This window comes from Drosophila teissieri, chromosome 3R (genome assembly GCF_016746235.2).
Source record: "Drosophila teissieri strain GT53w chromosome 3R, Prin_Dtei_1.1, whole genome shotgun sequence".
In the NCBI taxonomy this organism is placed as follows: domain Eukaryota; kingdom Metazoa; phylum Arthropoda; class Insecta; order Diptera; family Drosophilidae; genus Drosophila; species Drosophila teissieri.
Genome location: NC_053032.1, coordinates 13,701,920 through 13,720,752, shown reverse-complemented (window position 1 = coordinate 13,720,752; position 18,833 = coordinate 13,701,920). Strand labels below are relative to the sequence as shown.

At 40.9% G+C, this 18,833-nt stretch overlaps 2 protein-coding genes and 1 long non-coding RNA gene across 4 annotated transcripts; all 3 read right to left on the bottom strand.

The window, feature by feature from the left end:
• Window positions 1-153: 153 nt before the first annotated feature.
• LOC122620114 (UDP-glucosyltransferase 2-like) lies at window positions 154-1,859 on the bottom strand. Its single transcript, XM_043797425.1, has 2 exons — window positions 1,163-1,859; window positions 154-1,097 (listed from the first exon to the last, which is right to left on the bottom strand). Exons 1-2 carry the CDS (start codon window positions 1,852-1,854, stop codon window positions 197-199), a joined length of 1,593 nt encoding a protein of 530 aa, XP_043653360.1. The 5' UTR covers window positions 1,855-1,859; the 3' UTR covers window positions 154-196.
• Window positions 1,860-3,429: 1,570 nt separating this feature from the next.
• Window positions 3,430-5,099, bottom strand: LOC122620234 (UDP-glucosyltransferase 2-like). Its single transcript, XM_043797606.1, has 2 exons — window positions 4,399-5,099; window positions 3,430-4,338 (listed from the first exon to the last, which is right to left on the bottom strand). Exons 1-2 carry the CDS (start codon window positions 5,091-5,093, stop codon window positions 3,438-3,440), a joined length of 1,596 nt encoding a protein of 531 aa, XP_043653541.1. The 5' UTR covers window positions 5,094-5,099; the 3' UTR covers window positions 3,430-3,437.
• Window positions 5,100-14,509: 9,410 nt separating this feature from the next.
• LOC122621732 lies at window positions 14,510-17,054 on the bottom strand. Of its 2 annotated transcripts, none has more exons than XR_006326239.1 (3): window positions 16,825-17,054; window positions 16,435-16,747; window positions 14,510-14,909 (listed from the first exon to the last, which is right to left on the bottom strand). It is a non-coding gene; the product is annotated as an uncharacterized LOC122621732 (long non-coding RNA). The 2 variants fall into 2 exon arrangements; XR_006326240.1 differs by having other exon boundaries at window positions 16,831-17,054.
• Window positions 17,055-18,833: the final 1,779 nt, after the last annotated feature.

Below are 18,833 nucleotides of genomic sequence, written 5' to 3'. Positions count from 1 at the left end.
TTATATTATAACATCGCAGATAAAAATCCGACGCAAATAAATTGTATCTAAATTGTATCCTTAAAATTTTAATATTTTCAAATGCATCCGAAATTAAAAAGCTTTGAGGTTTCTAAAAAACGTTCTTTATTTTCATAAAAAATATAAGCGACTGGAAGATAATTTTTTTAAACTAAATAGAACACTAAAAGCACTATTATTGCTTTTTCTCCTTCTTTGTCTTCGATACGAATTTTCTATAAATGAATTGCACTAACAATTTGAACAGCAACACTAGAATTACTAGGACAACTGCAATTAAAACATATATATCTATATTATTGGCGGCGATGAAGCTCATGTGAACCACGGGACTCTGAAGATGGGCAGCTCCATGGTGCCGGATGACGTACTCCGTCCAGTAGACCACTGATTCCCTGGCGGTCATCGGGCGATCCCGGTACAGGGAGGAGAACGAGGACACCTTCTTGAAATACTGCGGATTCGTTAAGATCTCTAGGATGGCCTCTTGGAACGGCTGCTCCTCTAAGGAGAGAAGACTCTGGGTAAGGCCAAATCCTTGCTTGACCATGGCGTCAGCATTTCCTGGCTGATCTCCAAATACTGGCAAAGACAGCATAGGTTTTCCGTGATATTGAGCTTCGGTTATGCCACCCTTTCCGGCATGATTGATGAAAAGCTTTATGTTCGGGTGTGCCAGGATGTCGTCCTGTGGAAGCCACTTCGAATAGAGAATGTTATCAGACTTTCCAGGAGTCTTCTCCAGGTCCTCCCACTTCCAAATCACCCTTTGCTTCAGCTTCGACAGCACGTTGAACATCTTCACTACCGTATCTGGTTTTAAGTGGCTTCCTTTCACGTTGGAACCCAAGGACAACAGAATAGCGCCATCCGTGGCATTACCCAGAAACTCGGCCATATTTTGGGGCAGGGGATCCGGCGTGTCCTTTACTTGGATGCCTCCGATCTCAATGGCAGCAGGAACATTTGGTCGGATTGGACCCTCACTGGGTGCGTGGGAGGCGAAGAAAGCCAACGAGGTGTTCTTCAGCAGTTCGGAGTACTCGGGCATCGTGGGATCATCTCCAAATAATTCCCTATAAATCCAAATTGATGTAAGTATACGAACTAAGAATACTAACCTATCAAGCTTCGCACTTACTTGTAAAATCTCTTGCTTTGCCTCTCGGTAAATAGATTGAAAAGTCCAAAGAAGACGCTTGAACCGTAACCAGCCAAGCGCTGCCGGAAGGACATTCCTTTACCTTTCTCGACGGAATCGGCAATTGAGGGCACATAGGCGACCTCAAGGGGGTTTCCGATCAATGGGTTCAACAGTTGATTAGGAGGCATTGTGGCCACGACGATGACAGGTGCGTTTACTTTCTTGGCGAATCCAAGCTGGTAGTCGTTCATGAAGTATCCAGAGAGAACCACGTCGAACTTGTTGTCCTTATTAAGGTACAGGTCACGAACACGGCCGTCCTTAAGGGCATCTACCATCTTAGTGAACATAAAGCTCATCTGATTCGTCATGCGGAGCATGGACAACACCATGTTGCTATTGTCATTTTTCGACATCGCTGCAATGGTGTCACTCATTTGCTGGGCGTCCTCTTTGCTCAGTGGCACCATGATCACTTTTATGTTCTTGTGGTTGACCACTGGCTTCAGCACCGTGACCACCGTCACATTGTGTCCCTTCTCGGCCAGAACTTTAGCCGTGCTCATTTGGATGATCAAATGCGAGGGACTTAGGCTGGGAAAGATACCCAAAATATTGGCGCCATGGCAACCACCTAGAGCACAGATGGCGGTCGCTATGAGCAGAAATATACCTGGCTTGTGCACCATTTCGTCGGAATTCTAGCCGTTTACTGATAGAGTAAGCCATCTGGCAGTACCTTATATATGTACTTGGATTCCCGCTGACTTCGGATGACCATCTAGTTTACCACTGATAAGTGGGTCGTGTTTTCTGCATTGTTGTGATAGGTTGTCGAATAAAACATTTCACAATCATATCAGCTATTTCTCAAAGCTTAAAATGTGCGCGTACCGATAGTGGTCACTTATCGCGCCAAACACTTTGCTAATCTGAGTCTGTTGAATCACTAGGAGTTCCGCCTTATCTTATTATTGTCTGGTTCCGAGTGATAACAGTCTGGTTTAATGGAAATCATGTTCAACGCTTTTTTACTATATGGTGGGACCAAAAATGCGTGTGACCATAATGTGTGTCACCACAATGAATAGTAGTATATTTTTTAGTATTTTAAGTACGTTTAAGTTTAAGTTTTAAAAATATAATAATATTTTGTATATAATATCCTGAGATCGAGGCGTTTATACGGACAGACGGAGGGCCAGTTCGACTCGGCTATTGATCCTGATCGTATATAGTGAAATGTTTAGTTTTCTTGGGTCAAACTAATGTCCCGTCAGTTGCAATAAGTTGCACTGAGACAGAGGATCAGGAACTTAGTATGTCTCATAAGAAAGCCTCGTCTATGTCGAGAATGAAGGACGACTGAAGCCCAAAACCCGAAGCCCAAAACAATATATGCATATCGAGAGCGTTTCAAGGGGTAGGAATCCCAAAACAAACCAAAAATTAATGGTTAAAGCTAAAGACTCTTCAGAATTTTATAATATGAGAATCGATGCCACTGATGATCGGCTCGTGACACCAGGAAACGGACTTGCTCGGCTTCCATATCGGAATGGAGACAATCAAAGTGTTATCGCCTACTGCCTCGCTTCTTATCGCCCAGTATCTGATCGGTTAGTCCTCGTATTTGTTTACTATTTGATTTGCGGACGGGGCAACGAAAATCGAAAACACTCGCTAAAATAAATAAATACCTTGCCATAGACCGCCACAAATCTCGCACCCCAGACCCCGGAACCCGCACCCGGAACCCCGCAGGATCAGATCTTCATGGATATCGGCCCAGGTGAATAAAGAGTCCTAAAAGCCACACAGAAACATCTATTATCCAAATAAACGAATAGGAGCAGGGCACCGTACATATGTATGTATGTATGAAGAGTGAACGTTTGTGGGCGTTGGAGTGGGCGTGGTAAAAAATGTTTTTGCAAATCGATGGAAATTTACAAGACATATTAATAAATAAAAAAAAATATCAAAAAATGATCCTAAAATGTGGTCGTGTCTGTTTTTGGCGGTAACATAACATTCTAGCTTTTATTGTTCCTGAGATCGAGACGTTCATACGGACAGACGGACATGGCCAGTTTGACTCGGCTATTAATCCAGATCAAGAATAAGCGCTTTCTTCTGCCTGTTAACATACATATGTTTCAACGAGTCTAGTTTACCCTTTTACTCTACGTGTAACGGGTGCAACAATTTGCTTTAAATATAAATACTATTTTATTGGTTTTTTTTTAAAGATTAGGCTATTTTAAAACTATCATTGCGTCTTCTCCTTTTTTGACTTTGAACACACCTTCCTGAAGATCAGTTTAAACAACGTCTTTAGTAGGAATATAAAGGCAAGTAAAAGGACTGCAAGCAAAGCGTAAATATCGATGTTATTAGCGGCTATGAAGCTCATGTGCACCACAGGACTCTGAAGATGGGCAGCTCCTCGGTAACGGATGACGTACTCGGACCAGTAGACCACTGATTCTCTAGCGGTCATCGGGCGATCCCTGTACAGGGAGGAGAAGGAGGCAACCTTCTCGGAATACTGCGGATTCGACAAGATCTCTATGATTGTGTCGTGAAATGTCTGCTCCTCCAAAGTGAGAAGACTCATGCTAAGGCCAAAGCCCTTTTTGACCATAGCTTCAGCGTTTCCCGGCTGGTCTGCAAAAATTGGCAAAGAAAGCATCGGTTTTCCATGGTACTGGGCCTCGGTTATGCCACCTTTTCCTGCGTGATTGATGAAAAGCTTTACGTTTGGGTGAGCAAGAATATCGTCCTGAGGCAGCCACTTGGAGTAAAGAATGTTGTCCGACTGTCCGGGAGTCTTCTCTAGATCCTCCCACTTCCAGATCACCCTTTGCTTCAGCTTCGACAACACATTGAACATTTTAACAACCGTGTCTGGTTTTATGTGGCTTCCTTTTACATTGGAACCCAAGGACAACAGAATAGCGCCATCCGTGGCATTACCCAGAAATTCGGCCATATTTTGGGGCAAGGGATCCGGCTTGTCCTTAATGTGGATACCCCCGATCTCTATGGCAGCAGGGACATTTGGTCGTATAGGTCCTTCACTATGGGCGTGGGATACAAAGAACACCATTGATGTGTTTTTGAGCAGTTCAGAATACTCAGGCATATTGGGATCGTCTCCAAAAATTTGCCTAGAAAGGAAAACTTTCTTTAGCTATCGGTTGTGCACATCGAAGTTTTCGTTCACTTACGTGTACAGCTTCCGATTACGCTTTTCGGTGAGGTAAGCATACACCCCGAAAAAAAAACTTGTACCATAAGCGACCAAACGTTGGTGGAAAGTCAAACCTTTTCCCTTCTCCAAAGGAGCACTGAATGCTGGCGCGTAGGAAACCTCCAGGGGATTTCCGATCAGATGGTTCAACAGTTGGTTGGGAGGCAGTGTGACTACGACGATGACAGGTGCGTTGACTTTCTTTGCGAACCCGAGTTGAAAGTCGTTCATGAAGTATCCCGATAGGACCAGGTCGAATTTATTGTCTTTATTGAGGTACAACTCTTTGACCCGATCGTCCATCAGTAAATCTGCGTTGGCCGTGAACAAGAAATTCATTTTGTCCATTGTTCGGAGCAGGGACAAGGCCATGTTGCCACTGTTGTTCTGCAACATCGTTTTGATTGTGTCGCTCAAATGCTGCTCCTCCTTCTTGCCAAGGGGTACTTGGATCACGTTTATATTCCTATGGGTAACTACGGGCTTCAGTGTCGTGACCACCGTCACATTGTGTCCCTGCTCCGCCAGGACCTTAGCCGTCGACATCTGGATGATCAAGTGCGACGGCATCTGGCTGGGAAAGAGGCCCAGGATGTTGGCTTCCTGGGAGTTCCCTACGAAAGCAGCGAGTGCTACCGCAAAGAGGAACAACCAGCTCGGATTGTGAACCATTTTGGTAGGCTGTTAACGGCAGACTGAATGGGTGAATTGGATGGTAGATACGCATATATGCTTTCATATGTTTGTTGGATGACAACTCAGTTTGCCGACGATAAGTAGCTCTTACTTATTGCGATAATTAAGATAAGATGTAAAACAAATATTTCACAACCAATTTTTGCTTATTCGAGAATATTTTCTATTTTGTTGCTTGTCATTTCGTATACGTAATCAATGTCTTTTGTAGAAGATTAGAAATCTAATCTTATCCCAGTTTTGTAGTGTTTGATAAAAGTTACAATTAAACTGAATGGCCTTAACAAATAATGGGATTTAAATACGTTTAAGCAAATATATAAGATTAAATAAGTAGGCTAATGATTACTTATTCAATATCATATATTTGCTGGTTGGAGTATATATATATATTTGCTAGCGTAGCGCACGGTAGGTACTTAGAAGGCCTTCATGGCTGAGCTCAGCACTAGATGCAATGTGCAATTTCGGCAAAGAAAATGTTTTAAATTAAATGAAAACACGTAAACGACTCCGCTAACCGCCGGAATCTCGGGGTGGCTCCCATGTAGTTTCAGGCAAATGAAACGAAAGCAAAAACAACCGCATAAGAGTCGCTTCTCAGGTGGTAACATGTAGGATTGTTTTTCTTCCACTTCCATCGAAATTCCTTGATTAATTTCTTCCTTCCGAAAACTGGCTTATCTCCCCTCCAGTTTCCCATTTTAAAGCGAGATTTTAATTTAAGCTCAACATGCGTGTTCCCATTTGAATTTGCGTTAGCTCGGTGTGTGTTTTTATTTAACCAGTGTACAATTGGCCCGATCATGGACATGCGTCTGTCCAACCAATTCGCCTAATGGCCAGTGACACTGATTTAAATTAAATATTTGGACAAACCGGCTGTGTCACTCTGTCAGCACGGATTCAAATAAATATAAACGGGCTTTCACATTGTAGCTGCTGCTATCAATTTCCCCCTTTCCCCTTTTTCGACAATTTTAACTTTTTAGGTTTTTTTTTTAAATCAAGCCTTCTCGCTTTAGTCGGGTTGATCGACTATCAGACATCCCACTGGATATATCTCGCTCAGAAGAACAAACAGACCCGGCTAATGATCTTGGTCTGGAATATATAATTTATATGGTTATCTTTACCTTTTCTTTACCTTTTCGTTACCTTTTCCTTATTTTTCAACGAATCGAGTACACCCTTTAACTCGGCATCAATAAACGAGTATATTACCTAACTAATATAAAACAAAGAAGATTTAATGGCGACCGATTGGACTGTGATTGGGATGTATGGAATACTATACATAATAATTAATAACAAAACATAATAGAAAAATCGGAAAAGACCAAAAACAATTTAAGCAAACATATTAAAAAAGTACCCAATCTCAGTCACTGTGCAAAATAAGTCAATTTGGAAGTCCTTTTTTGGAAAGGATTTGCTGGTAAAATCATTGATTTTACATTTTGAAAACGGGCTGTCAGTCAAAGCTTTGCGAAGTCATGATTCCCGGCTCATGACAAGACCCCAAACCTGACATGCGTTCAACGCGATGATGGCAATTTAAGCTTGCACGGAATCCCTATGTCAGGACTCCACTCTCTGGCTTACCATTCCTATACTTGGGCTTCTACAACAATAGATAAAAGCCATAGCACACATTAAGTAATAATTTGATTACGTGATAGCCGCCCATTATTTAACAATGATTAGATTCTTGTCATACACGTATATTTCTTAGTATAAACATACATATATGTATTATACTCTTTACTCTTAGATTAAATGAGTACATAAGAAAACAAACTAGCCGCATAGATGGCGATGTCCGTCTGTCTGTCCGTCCGTTTGAAACCCGAAAGCTAGAGAACTAAAAGATGCAGATTCTAGTAATGCCTACGCTTAGTAGCTTATAAGAAAGAACGGTTTCCAAACTGCATAATAATTATATATTTCTAATATATCAACATTCAAAAGACCTTTTTGTAGAGCATGTTTTCTTTTAATTAAATGGGCAATAGTCGAAGGTGTGCGATGTGACAGATCTGCAGTCCCACTCCTGTTGTGATTTCACTGAAAGAATTGCCAAAGGCAGTTGTCGTCTTGTCCAACGATTTTTGACTGTTGGCACTTGGGGGAAACTCCAGCAGAGCGGGCGGAAAACTGAATACGGGGGGTGGTTATTTGGCAGGCTGTTTTTCGCACAGCCTGCCGTATCATTGCCAAATTGCATTGACATATTGTTACTATCGGCCATGCCAAGTGTTCTTGGGTCCCTGCGACTGTCAAAATGTCGCGTCACGATTCCCGATCCTGCTGGAGGCAATCGAAATTGCCAATCCATATCCCATCCCCCCTCACCGTGCTGTTGCCCTGCTGTTGCCAGGATATGTCGCCCATAAAGCCTTTGGCTTTACGCTGGGCATTAAGTGGACTTATAATTAAACGATTTGCTCATTTAATCGCGTCCGTTTATCGTCCACTGAACGAGCATGAAAACGAATTTCCCTTCGCTGCAGGACATTTGCGTGGATGTCGAGTGTCGTGTGTTATGTGCCTGTTTGTTGCAGTTAATGTTGTTGTCATTCCTGATTCGCATTTGCCACTAGCCGGAAGATAGGCCGCCTGGAAATAATTGAGAACTCAAACAATAGTCTAAAGGGTTTTTAATAAAACACTATCCTAAAGTGTTACATTAATATATGCTAGCTAACGACTAACTTAAAAAGTCCTTCGAAGTTCTTAGTTCATTACTGGTTATTCAGCTACACATTACCTCTAAGTATACCCAATGAAATTGAGTGGAAAGCTTACCGTATGCTGTTAATACAGTGGAGCTACCATTACCTAACCCAAAATCGAAACAACAACATACCAATTAACTTCCGCAAAAAAAGCGAGTAGACAGGAAGAGAACTTTCGAAATGTCAAATAGGATGTGCGACCTTCGAGCACGGGTAATATCCCACATGGGTACCATTTAAGCAATCTGTCATATGCCCGCCAAGATGCTTAACTTTTTCCCCCACCGCGATTCACCGCTTTTCCTGCTCCTTTTTTATGACAGGACACGACAAGCGAGCGACAATAACAACGATAACAAGAACAGGAAAAATAAATGGGCAACCAAAGAGGCGTGCGAAAACGCTGGAAAGCCTTATATCATACACTCGGGGAAAATAATTAGCAAATCAAAAAGGTCGTATTCTTACATAAGATTTAAAATAAGAAATAAAATGTTTAAAATAATTATTGAAAAAACCTTAAGTGTTTTATAACTCACACATGCTTAAACACAATATCAGAGAATTGATAACTAAACTAAAAATATTATTTATGTGTTGCTAGTTTTCAAGATACTTTCCATTGCTGTGTTCTTTTTTCTAACAGCTTTACTAAAGTTTTAAAATATTTGGTTTAGAGTGCCTAAAAAGCCTATGGAAAAGTGAATGAGACGTCGCCGTGTAGTTATAAAAATTGTTATCTTAAAGCTTCTGTCAGTTCGCTGGCATTCCCCTCCAGGTTCTCCAGCTGTCTGCTGATGAAAACGAAGTTGACAATACGAATGAGTTTCTTATAACAACAGCCGGAAAAGGAAAGGAAAAGGAAAAGCGAGTGGAGGGGCGGATACAAAATGAAGCGGCAGCAAAAAGTGCGAACGTGCCGCCAAAAAAAAATTGTGGGGGTGGTACTCCACTAAACTGGAGAATCGAAATAGAAACTTTTGGCTCTTGGCTCAGATTGAGCTCTTTTGGCTTGTCCAAGACTCCAGGATAGTAAATCTGGGGAAAAAAATGACAGCACACGGAATGGCTTTTTGTCTGTGTTTTATCTTCTCCCAGAGTTTTAGCCATGGTTTTATAAATCAAAATTAAGTTATTTTTCGGCTGCACTCACCATATGTTTTAAACTTTGTTAAAAGAAAAAAGAGGTCACATTTTAAAGTTTAATTTAATTATATGATCAATATATTAATTAATATTTAATTAACGCAAATTTGGAAAAAAAGAATTTATATATTTATGTATATGTATGTATATATAAAAGTGTAATTCATCATTAAAACAAAAGGTTTTACCCTTAATTTCTCTTATATGAACGCTTTGCAATGTTGTTGACAAAAATTGAAGATCGAAAGTTGGCAGCATAGCAGCAATTTCGTTTATGACAGTTATTACACACGTTGATTGCCTCTTCCCGGATACGAAACCAGCAGCCAAAATCGTTTCCACATTTTTCGCTTATCCCCTAAATGAAAAAATATTGCTGAGACATTTTTAGCTCTCTTGGCGGTCTTTCAAACTTTAACCACCTGGATAAAAATACTTGTTTTCGCCTTAAGAGGGCGCAAAAAAATTAGAAAATGGTTCTGAATTCAATGTTAACCTAACAGTCCAATAATCAAAATATGACGAAAAGAGTCTAAGAGAACTTGTGATTTTATATGCTTAGCAGAATAATCAAATAACTTAACAATTTACTACTTGCTGACTGAATAAATGCACTTGTGAAATTTCCATCCATTTTATAATGTAAAATATTTTTGTTGACATTGAAACATAAATGTATCGGTACAATTGCCTGTGATTTCAGCTGAACGCTGTATCCCCTGTCTTATTGCTATTTGAATCAAATTATTAAAATCTTCGACGCATTTCTTGATTGCCAATTTCACTGTTACATAAAAGCATGAATTGCCTCAATCAACAGAAATCACAGTTTGTTGTGCTCCCAATAATTTAATCTTTTCCTTGGTAAGTGGACACAAATAGCGAATGAACCGTAATTTAAAGTACAACCAGCAACGATCATGTAAACCAAATTAGTTTTCAAATTCAGAAACTGGGTAAACAGGCTTGAAATCTCTTGATGGAAAATAATCAAACTAGACTCTAGATCTCAGATAGTCTCTATCAAAATAGAAGGAATATCTAACAGTATTATTACTACAGACTTACATTAAATATTGCATCCTTGTACGAATACAGTAATCTTCGGATTATTTTCGACTTCCCGGCACTTTGTTTGGTTAGCCAGTCGAGATTGATTTTGCGGCGGATCCTCTTTCTTGTGCAAGCCCAAAATAGCATCACGTTTTAAATTGCTGCTTATCAAAACATGTCCCGAACTGTAATCTGTTTTAGCACTCGCGTTCCCGCCCAACTGCCACCCACAATCGCCACCCACCTGTCCGCCCCACCCACCTGGCCAAGAATTTTTCCGGAGGAGGCCACGACCAAGATCAGGAAACGAGAAAAGCGGTAACCTCGAGTGAGCAGCGGCGGCGAAGCGTAAAATGAGTGAAAGCAGGTTGGAGGTAAAAACGCAACCGGCAACGCAAACTGACACATCATTTATATATATGTAGGATATACAAGGGATATGCACTTGGGAAAAATGTAAGAGTCCTGTGGGTCTAATAATAATTATTAATTATAATTATTGTTCAATAAGAAAGCATTGCGTATTCGTAATGAAACAGGGTTTCCGCGTACTAAAACGTACAATTCATTTTGCCAAATGAACTTGGTAATCCTTAAATAGTTTACACATTTTTGCTCATTGTTTAATTTTGTGCCCTTTGCATTTCCCAGTGTACTTTTAAAAATACGAGGGCATATGTAAATTGAAACGAAAGGACCGCCCTTCGAATGAGGCCGACCCTGAGATGGATTTGGGTTTTGGAGTGCGAGGCGGAGACGGAGACGGAGACGGAAAGGAAGACGGAGACGGAGACGACGGGCTCTCTTATCAGCGGTGGGCATAAAAAATGTACATTAGCACGAATGACTAAGCGGGATGGAGGAGCAGCCAAGGATCCATATCCAGGAAGTGCTCGGCGGGCAGACACACCCACATAAATCGGGAAACACCCGAAATACCAGAGAGCGCGGGCAATCTCTGCTCATTCGCATCCAAAGCAATCTGTCATCCGTGCCTGAGATGTTGGCGGTTCCATAAATTCGTGACACTTTTTTACCGAATTTATTACTCAAAATAAATCGCGAGCTGTCTGGCGGTACACATGCTGATATGCTCATTTAGTATTCATTTGAGCCAAGCCCGGCGTTACCTTTTGGCCAAGTTAATTAATTGAGCGCAAAGATTGGCTGGCTTTGCCGGTGTCATTGCAAAACGAGTACTCCTGAGCTCTGAGCTCCAAATGAATTGCTTTTCCTTCCTTTTTGCCACCCACATCCTGTTGCCTTTGCTCCCCTGGTTTTCCCTTTTCAACTCGAGGTGGTGTTGATTTTTGAAATTGTTTGGCATTTGAGTGGCAAAGTGCCCCCGATTGGCAATGGCTGCCAATTCTCCACCAAGGCATCCCAATAGGGCAGGCAAATGGCTGAAAGAGCACAGGTCAAGGGGCAAAGAAGCCACAACCGATGGAACGATTCACAGACAAAACATCCGGAATCATTTGAAAACTAGGTGATGGCGAGAAATGTGCACTGCGCTTCTAAACAAAACTTTGTTCGATTGTTCTGCAGGACTGGCATTTCACCTGCACTGTTGTAGTTTCGTGTTACCTATTTGCAATAGTTATATATGTAGTTATAGTAATTGAAACTATTATTCCAATACATTTTTAAACTTAGAAGAAAATGTAACAAATAAACATGTTTAAAGCCTGGATCAGACTTGCTCCTTGGAATACATCTGACACTTGCACCAATCGCTCCAAAAATAAGGATACAGTCGCCCAAATCCAATCTATGTTTCCCAAAGCACTGACAATCCCAAGCTCCGATTTTCTGCTTTTCCAGAAATGCTTTCCGTTCCTGCTGTACGCTCCTTATGCGCATTACGTATACGCAGCGTGGCCGGACGAGTCATAAGTTAGGTCATCATTATGGATAAACGCAATGTATGTGGGTTTTATGTACTTAACACTTCAGCTCAGCGCCCTGCGATGCGATGGCACTGAGTCCAGGCATTTTAGGCGAAGAAGGGGGCGTTGGGAAATGGGGGCGGGGTCAGGAAAGGCGACATCACATCAACGTCGAGGTCGAGCAGATGAGCAATTTATCTCGCAGCTGTTTACTGTTTCACCCCAATACGCTTGGCTAAAGCCACTTATGCCCATGCCAACAAATGCGGGTGTATGTGTGATTTATGTGTGTGTGCTGTAAATACATAAACACATAAAAACCTCAAATAAAAAAACGAATAAAAGCTGTTTCCGGCAACCGGACCTTTAAATACCCTGACAATTATTCTGGGCAAATATTTAACATTCCAAAAAAGGTATCTTGAGCTACTAATAACATTCTCTAATTTTGGTATATCGGAAAATGTTTATTTAATAAATAAATATTTATATATGACAACAAGTTTTAAAAAATGAGATCTTTATCTCTTTATTTAACACCAGATATTGCATTATTATTGTAGTTAGGCTTATAAACTTAAAACTATTATTTGTTCATTTAATATAACAATTATTTGTAAAGCTTTAAATGAAAAAGATAACGAAGTTCATATATATTTCTTGCCTAAAAATAAACTCACTTCAGTGAAAAACTAAATTAAAATACCCTTTCAAAGTGCGCTAAAAGCGGGAGAAAAACTGTAGGAGGACTCGGGCGACGGAGTGTCCTTGCGGCTAGCACACGTATTAAATGAGCAAAATGTGCGGGGTGCCGCCGGAGGGCGTCTTCGCCAGCGAAAGTGAAATTAAAAACTAAGTCCTCTTCTGGAAAAAAGGAGGCGTGGTCGTCAATTGACAGCGGGCAGCATGGACTCCATAGCGCCCACCCATCCTAAACTGTTTGCATTTCATTTGCAAAGAAAAAAAGCATTAAAAGGCAGTTGCGAGGGCCGATTATATTATTCATGAATCACATTTTATGCTTAATTGTGTAGACAATTATGTAGATAAATAATAATATAATACATAACTATATGTAGATAGTTATATGCTCTGTCAATACAAACATATGTTTATGAAAACGTGCATGTCTAACGCAAAAAGTTTGAAATAATAATTGATGTTTTTTGAATGAAAACAATTCACAAAATAAGGTCTTCTAATAAAAGTTATATATGTTGTGATATTTTGTTCGTTCTTTTACCTCACGCATTTAAGTGATCCTTTGACCCTCGGTGCGACTGCCAGTTTTTGCAGTCACTGCTCGTGTCCTTCGCAAACACATGGCTTTGGCTGGGGGGTGTGGGTGCTATCTTAAGCATGCTAAATGCAACAGCCTCACCGCCGCCCACCACCCCCTGCCACGCCCCTCCCGCTCTCCACTCCCCACGCCCCCCTTCAGTGGGGCCAACAGGCTTCTTTATGCGAATTGCACGCTCGTTGACGTCTGTGTGTTTGTTTGTTTGTTTGTTTGCTTGGCTGTTTGTTCTGTTGCCTGTTTTTAGCCATTGCTTTTATAAGCGCAAAGTGCTCTTCATTATGCGCATCAAGTGAAAGGATAAGTGCAGCGCACACACTCGCTGCCATAGAAATATTTATACATATGTGCAAGATGCTTTTTATGAACCTGAATTGCGAGTAAAAATTCCACTGAAAAATTACGCCAAAACTGCACAACGAACATTTAATCGGTTATTTGCTGGAGCGGGGAGGGGGTGGTGGGGTGGTTTGAGCACACAATTCCGATCCAAATATGAAATGTTGGGTTTTAATTTGCGAGCAACTGACAAGGCTGCCTTTGGGGCCAAATCACCTTTTAATGGCTTAAGTTTAGCAGCTGCACCTGCATTTGCAGTCACTCACAAAATTTAATTGCATATATCTGGAGGAGTATCGTGTTTTCTTTGAAGCTAATTAAAATGGTCTACTCATTAATTGTGTTACTTTAAATAAAATTATTTATTTCATACTTGTTTTAAATGTGGAAAATCTCTTACTCAGTCCGATGGATTTGGAAACAGTGCCGTACCGTGCAATTTCGCTTTCCGCCTCCTGTCCCCACACACAATTCGAGATGCGTCGACGTCCAACACCTTAATTAAGCCAAATTGCACTAACAAATCCATAAATAATGAGACCAGTACTCACACACACCTGCGAGGATGAAGGCCGCGGCGCAGTCTTCAATTACGATTAGTTTGCCGCGGGTGGAGGTCGGGGGACGCGGACGGGGGACTGTGGAGCGGGGGAGCGGGCAAATTGCACAGTAGGAGCATAATTGAATCGCAGGACATTCGCAGCGCACAAAGCTCAGCCTTGACTGAGTTATGGCCCCATTCGATTAGAGGGCCGAGAACGTTTAATTGAAATTCAAGATACGGCCAGCACCGCAGACAATGCATAATGTCTGCACTGAGAGGAAAACACTACGAATACCGCATACCAAGATGTAATATTACCCAACATTTATTTGTAATGAACTGCGCATTTTTCGCAGTGCTGTAAATTTAATTTTTATGGCCTCCGTGTGTTTGTGCGCTGGTGGGCGTGTCAATAATCCGACTTAGGATCGCCGCCCATGCCGAAGACCCGATTACCACACATCGATGTTGTAGCCGCATAAAGTGGGCCAACAAAAGGGACAAGGACTGTGCACTGAGGTCTCTGGAATGGGGCGGACTGTGGTCTGAGTAGCAGGATCCCAGTCAAGTGACAGGCTTGTAAGAGTCGTTGTTGGGTCGTTGGCAAATCGATTGCTCGATTGCTCTATTGCTCGTCAGGGTCAACTGGCAGGCCTGACAGCGCTTAGCTTATGGCCCCCAAATCGGCCGGCATTCCGGCTCCGGTCTCCGGGCTTCGGGCTTCGGGCTCCTTCGATTTTCTACGGCTTTAAATTATGTTAGACATGGCAGTGGGCCTAAAAAGGGCTGCCAAAGGCAGCGGCAAAAAAAAATAAAAACCGATGAGAGAGATTTGAATTTTGCACACAATTTTCTCGGCTGACAAAGTCGTTTTCGTTTTCGTTGTCGTTTTTGGGGTTAACAAAGTCTTTTGCCTGGTTTTTTGGCACACTTTGGCCCGGTTGCCATTGACAGGCAGACAAAAGGCCTTTGACACCTTTTTGTATGTACTCAAACGAACGACTCTGTTTTTCCTTGCCAAGGGGAGTGGCAAATTATAATGCAAATGTCTGTCTATTTTAAGAAAGCCATTCGCATGCCTCAATCGAAAGAAAAACAGCATATTAAAATCGTAAAATAAGGAATTGTTGGCATGTTGTCGTTTTTCAAAATAGCTTTAAATTATTCGCGAAAACATTTGTGCAAATTGGCCACCTAAATAAGCGCCAAATTTAATGTATAAGGATTAAATTTCACGAATTTTCATAGTTCTAGCAATAACAAATATTTCCTCGAAATTTCATAGACCATTATTAAACCAAATTGGCTCTAAAATGATTGCAGTTGCGTTGCTTAAAATGTATTTGTTCTATCTGTTTTATACGAAATTTAATGAGAAAGCAATTCACCTTTGAATATTATTGCGTTGTAGCAAAAGGGCCAATTAAATGCTAGCATTTCACCGCTCAATTTATGCGCATAAATATTATTTTTTATGTTTTTGTTCAGCCAAAACATGTGTACCTACCGTGGGAAAGGGGGTACTACGCGATGCAAGCCGAACATGCGAATATGTAAATGTAACTCGTCTAAAAGAAAACAATCATTTCGCCATAATAAGCACTAAATATGCAGGGCACACCCATCCGCAGAAATTCGCTTTACCTGGGAAAAATCGTTCGCCGCAACTCGTATTGATAAATATTAGTTAAAATATGAATAAATTTATGTGCGAGTGTGTGCCACGGTTAGCGTTTGGTAAACATAACGAGCTGAGTAAATTGATTGCATGACGCAATGAAGCGCGTCCTGTAAAACCACTTAAAACATGCCTCAGTACATGCCATAAACCCAAAGGCGGAAGAATCTCTCGCGAAGGATGTGGGTGCACACATCCCCTGGCCAACGAAGGCCCCACCCCCTATTTGATGCCAAAGGAGCCGCAGCCCCCGACCGCCCAAATACACATGCAAAACCGGCAAACATTTAACCAGGGGCTACGGAATTCGATAAATATCGACAAAGTTTGGCGCTTATTGGCGCTCGGCAGCCTCGAGGACAAGGACTCGAGTCTTCCAGACGGCAACACGGCGGGAGTTTATTAGCAACAGGATGTGGGGACTCACTGGTGGTTGCCAGTCCGCTGAATGATACCGCTGCACAGTGGAGCAAATCGATATAAATGTACATATATAAAATGCATAGAACTAACATGCGAAACAGACATATTACCTTTGCAATTGCTTTTTTCTATACTAATTAAAAACTAATAAAGTGAAAATCAACATATTATTTAATTCGTAAGGAAGATACAAATCTTAAAAATATTTACCTTTTCCTCTGTTGCATAAAACTGCTTTTGTATTCCCAAATATTCGAGTTCCGTAGGCTTGGGCCCACTGTACTGTCGACCGTATGAATGGAGCTGGCGGAAAAAAGGCGTAACTTTCGCATAAATATGCATTCCGAGCTCCACATTCTTCTCATCTCCGACCCACTTATCCCAGCTCCAGGACTCTGCCGAGTTCAATTACTCGCGTTTTCCACCTCCCTGAAATGTCGTGGCCCTCGGGGATTATCGCTTACATTTTCAGTCAAGTGCGTTCGTTTATTGTGCGAATGTGGGTTCCCTTCGGCTCGGTGCACTGTGAGAAATTACAAACTCAATTACAACATGAAATCTTCGTTGCTTAGATTACTAAGCCAAGTAACAAAATTATACCAATACGATTTAAATAAAGCTCGAACGAAATGATTTTTTAAATGAATGACTGAAGTCCATAGCGAATAGTTCCACTTCTGATTTTCTCAGTGTTTTAATTCGGTTCTCATTCCTATCAAATACGACTATATGGTGGGATATTGTTTCGCGATTTTGGGGCGTGGCGTTGGGAGGGGGCGTGTCTAGCAAGCGGCGCGATTTTGAGGTGGAGGCTCTTGACTTTTATGACGTAAAAGTGAAAGGCGAGTTGTCGTCGCGACGTTCGTTGATTTGAAAATGTCATAGGCTCTAGATATGCACACACAATCAAATGTATCTACAAACACATATTTGCATGTACGGATTTGCTGGAGGGTGCCCATGTAAGTAGACTTATGAGTTATGCGAGAAATGTTCATATTTTCAAAGAGCATAAATACAGGAATATATCTTTTCATATGTATGTAAATTGGAAAAAAATTGCACACTTGTATTTTGTTTATGTAATAGGAAGTATAAGAAATGAGGCAGGCCCGCATTACATTAATAATTTCCTCAAAAAGGAAGCAATTTGCATTTATTTTCTGTTCCGCCAAATTGTTGCCATCAATTCAATGAACTTTCAATGCGGATTTAAATGGAGGTAAAGAGAATCCACACCCAAAGAAAGTTTATTTTTCTATGTATATGGATATGGATTTCTATGGATATTAATTTTTATAGAATTGGTAAATCGGTTTACGTGTTTTATTGAAATGCTACTTAAACGCGTTAGACAACACAATGATCAGATATAGAAAAACGTTGAAAAGGCACTCGAATCAGACACTTAAAACAAATTAAGATAAGCTAAGTAATGAAGAACACACAATAACGTATTTAAAAACATATATGTACATATAATAATATATATAAGATAACAAGTTCGAAAAGTGAGTATTTTTGTTATTTGATAGCAGTTAAAGTGAACCCAACCCAATCCAGAATAACTTTAAATATTATTTAATACTCTCTGTAACCAAATGGGATCAATCAATTGTAATACAATTGATATCATCCGAATAATGCTTTAATGTACGTAAAGTACGACTTTTTTAAAGGAAGTTACACACATTTTTTGCGATTTCCCATTGAAGGTCAATACTCTATTTTTATAGCAAAGATGTTGGGCTCGTCATGTCAGAGATTTTTCATTTTCCATTGTTTCGTCGCTGTTCCTGCTATGAATTTTTTCGACTTTGTCAGCGGAGAGGCGTGACATTAGCAGCTGTCGTCACCGCGGGGCTTCGTTTTGGGGCGACAGTGCAACATGAAACCCAAGGCATCCCCCTTTGCTTACTTTCACCCCGAACTTTCACCCATCGTTCGGCAATCTCGTGCTGATGGATCACATGCAACTGCCATTGTGTATGGCTTTTTCATCGCGGAACAGATTTCCTTTTTCGCCGATTTTTTGTTGCTTGTGACAACAATTTGTTTTAAAGCAGCCAGCGCAGACAGCGTAAACTTTTTAATTAATATAAAATATGAAACGTTGCCATATCCGCGAGCATCCCCAACACGGTCCAAAATCAAAAACCTACTGCGAACTCACATAGGGAAATGGCAGAAAGGCCTAACTGGGAGAACGTGAAATGAGGCAGAGCTTGTTAAAAGTTTTTAATTAAATTGATTGTCGCTTCTTTGTCTCCATTTTTCCATACTTTCCGTTATTGCAAAGGCACTGTCAACTTTCCCATGAATACGTCGCGATTGGAAGTTAATTGCAACATTCAAACAATTTTAAAGGATTAAAAGTTGGAAGCACAAATAAACAGAATCTGGCTATCTGAGTAATAAAAAAGGTTCGGGAAATTTAAATTAATTATTACCATTTCCAAGTTTCAGAAGCTTTCTTCATGCCCACATATTCAATACGAAGAACTTTATTTTCAACATAATGAATTCATTTAAACAGCCACAACTTCACGGAAATTGTTAACTTATTGACTTGCAATTAAGGCGACAGAATCCCACTAGTCAAGTGGCCA

Excerpts from the sequence above, each read along its gene's own strand:
- LOC122620114 (XM_043797425.1), bottom strand. The coding sequence starts at position 1,854 with ATGGTGCACAAGCCAGGTATATTTCTGCTCATAGCGACCGCCATCTGT. Across the intron at positions 1,098-1,162 it reads CAAAGCAAGAGATTTTACAA|GGAATTATTTGGAGATGATC; the intron begins GTAAGTGCGAAG and ends TTGGATTTATAG.
- LOC122620234 (XM_043797606.1), bottom strand. The coding sequence starts at position 5,093 with ATGGTTCACAATCCGAGCTGGTTGTTCCTCTTTGCGGTAGCACTCGCT. Across the intron at positions 4,339-4,398 it reads CGTAATCGGAAGCTGTACAC|GCAAATTTTTGGAGACGATC; the intron begins GTAAGTGAACGA and ends TTTCCTTTCTAG.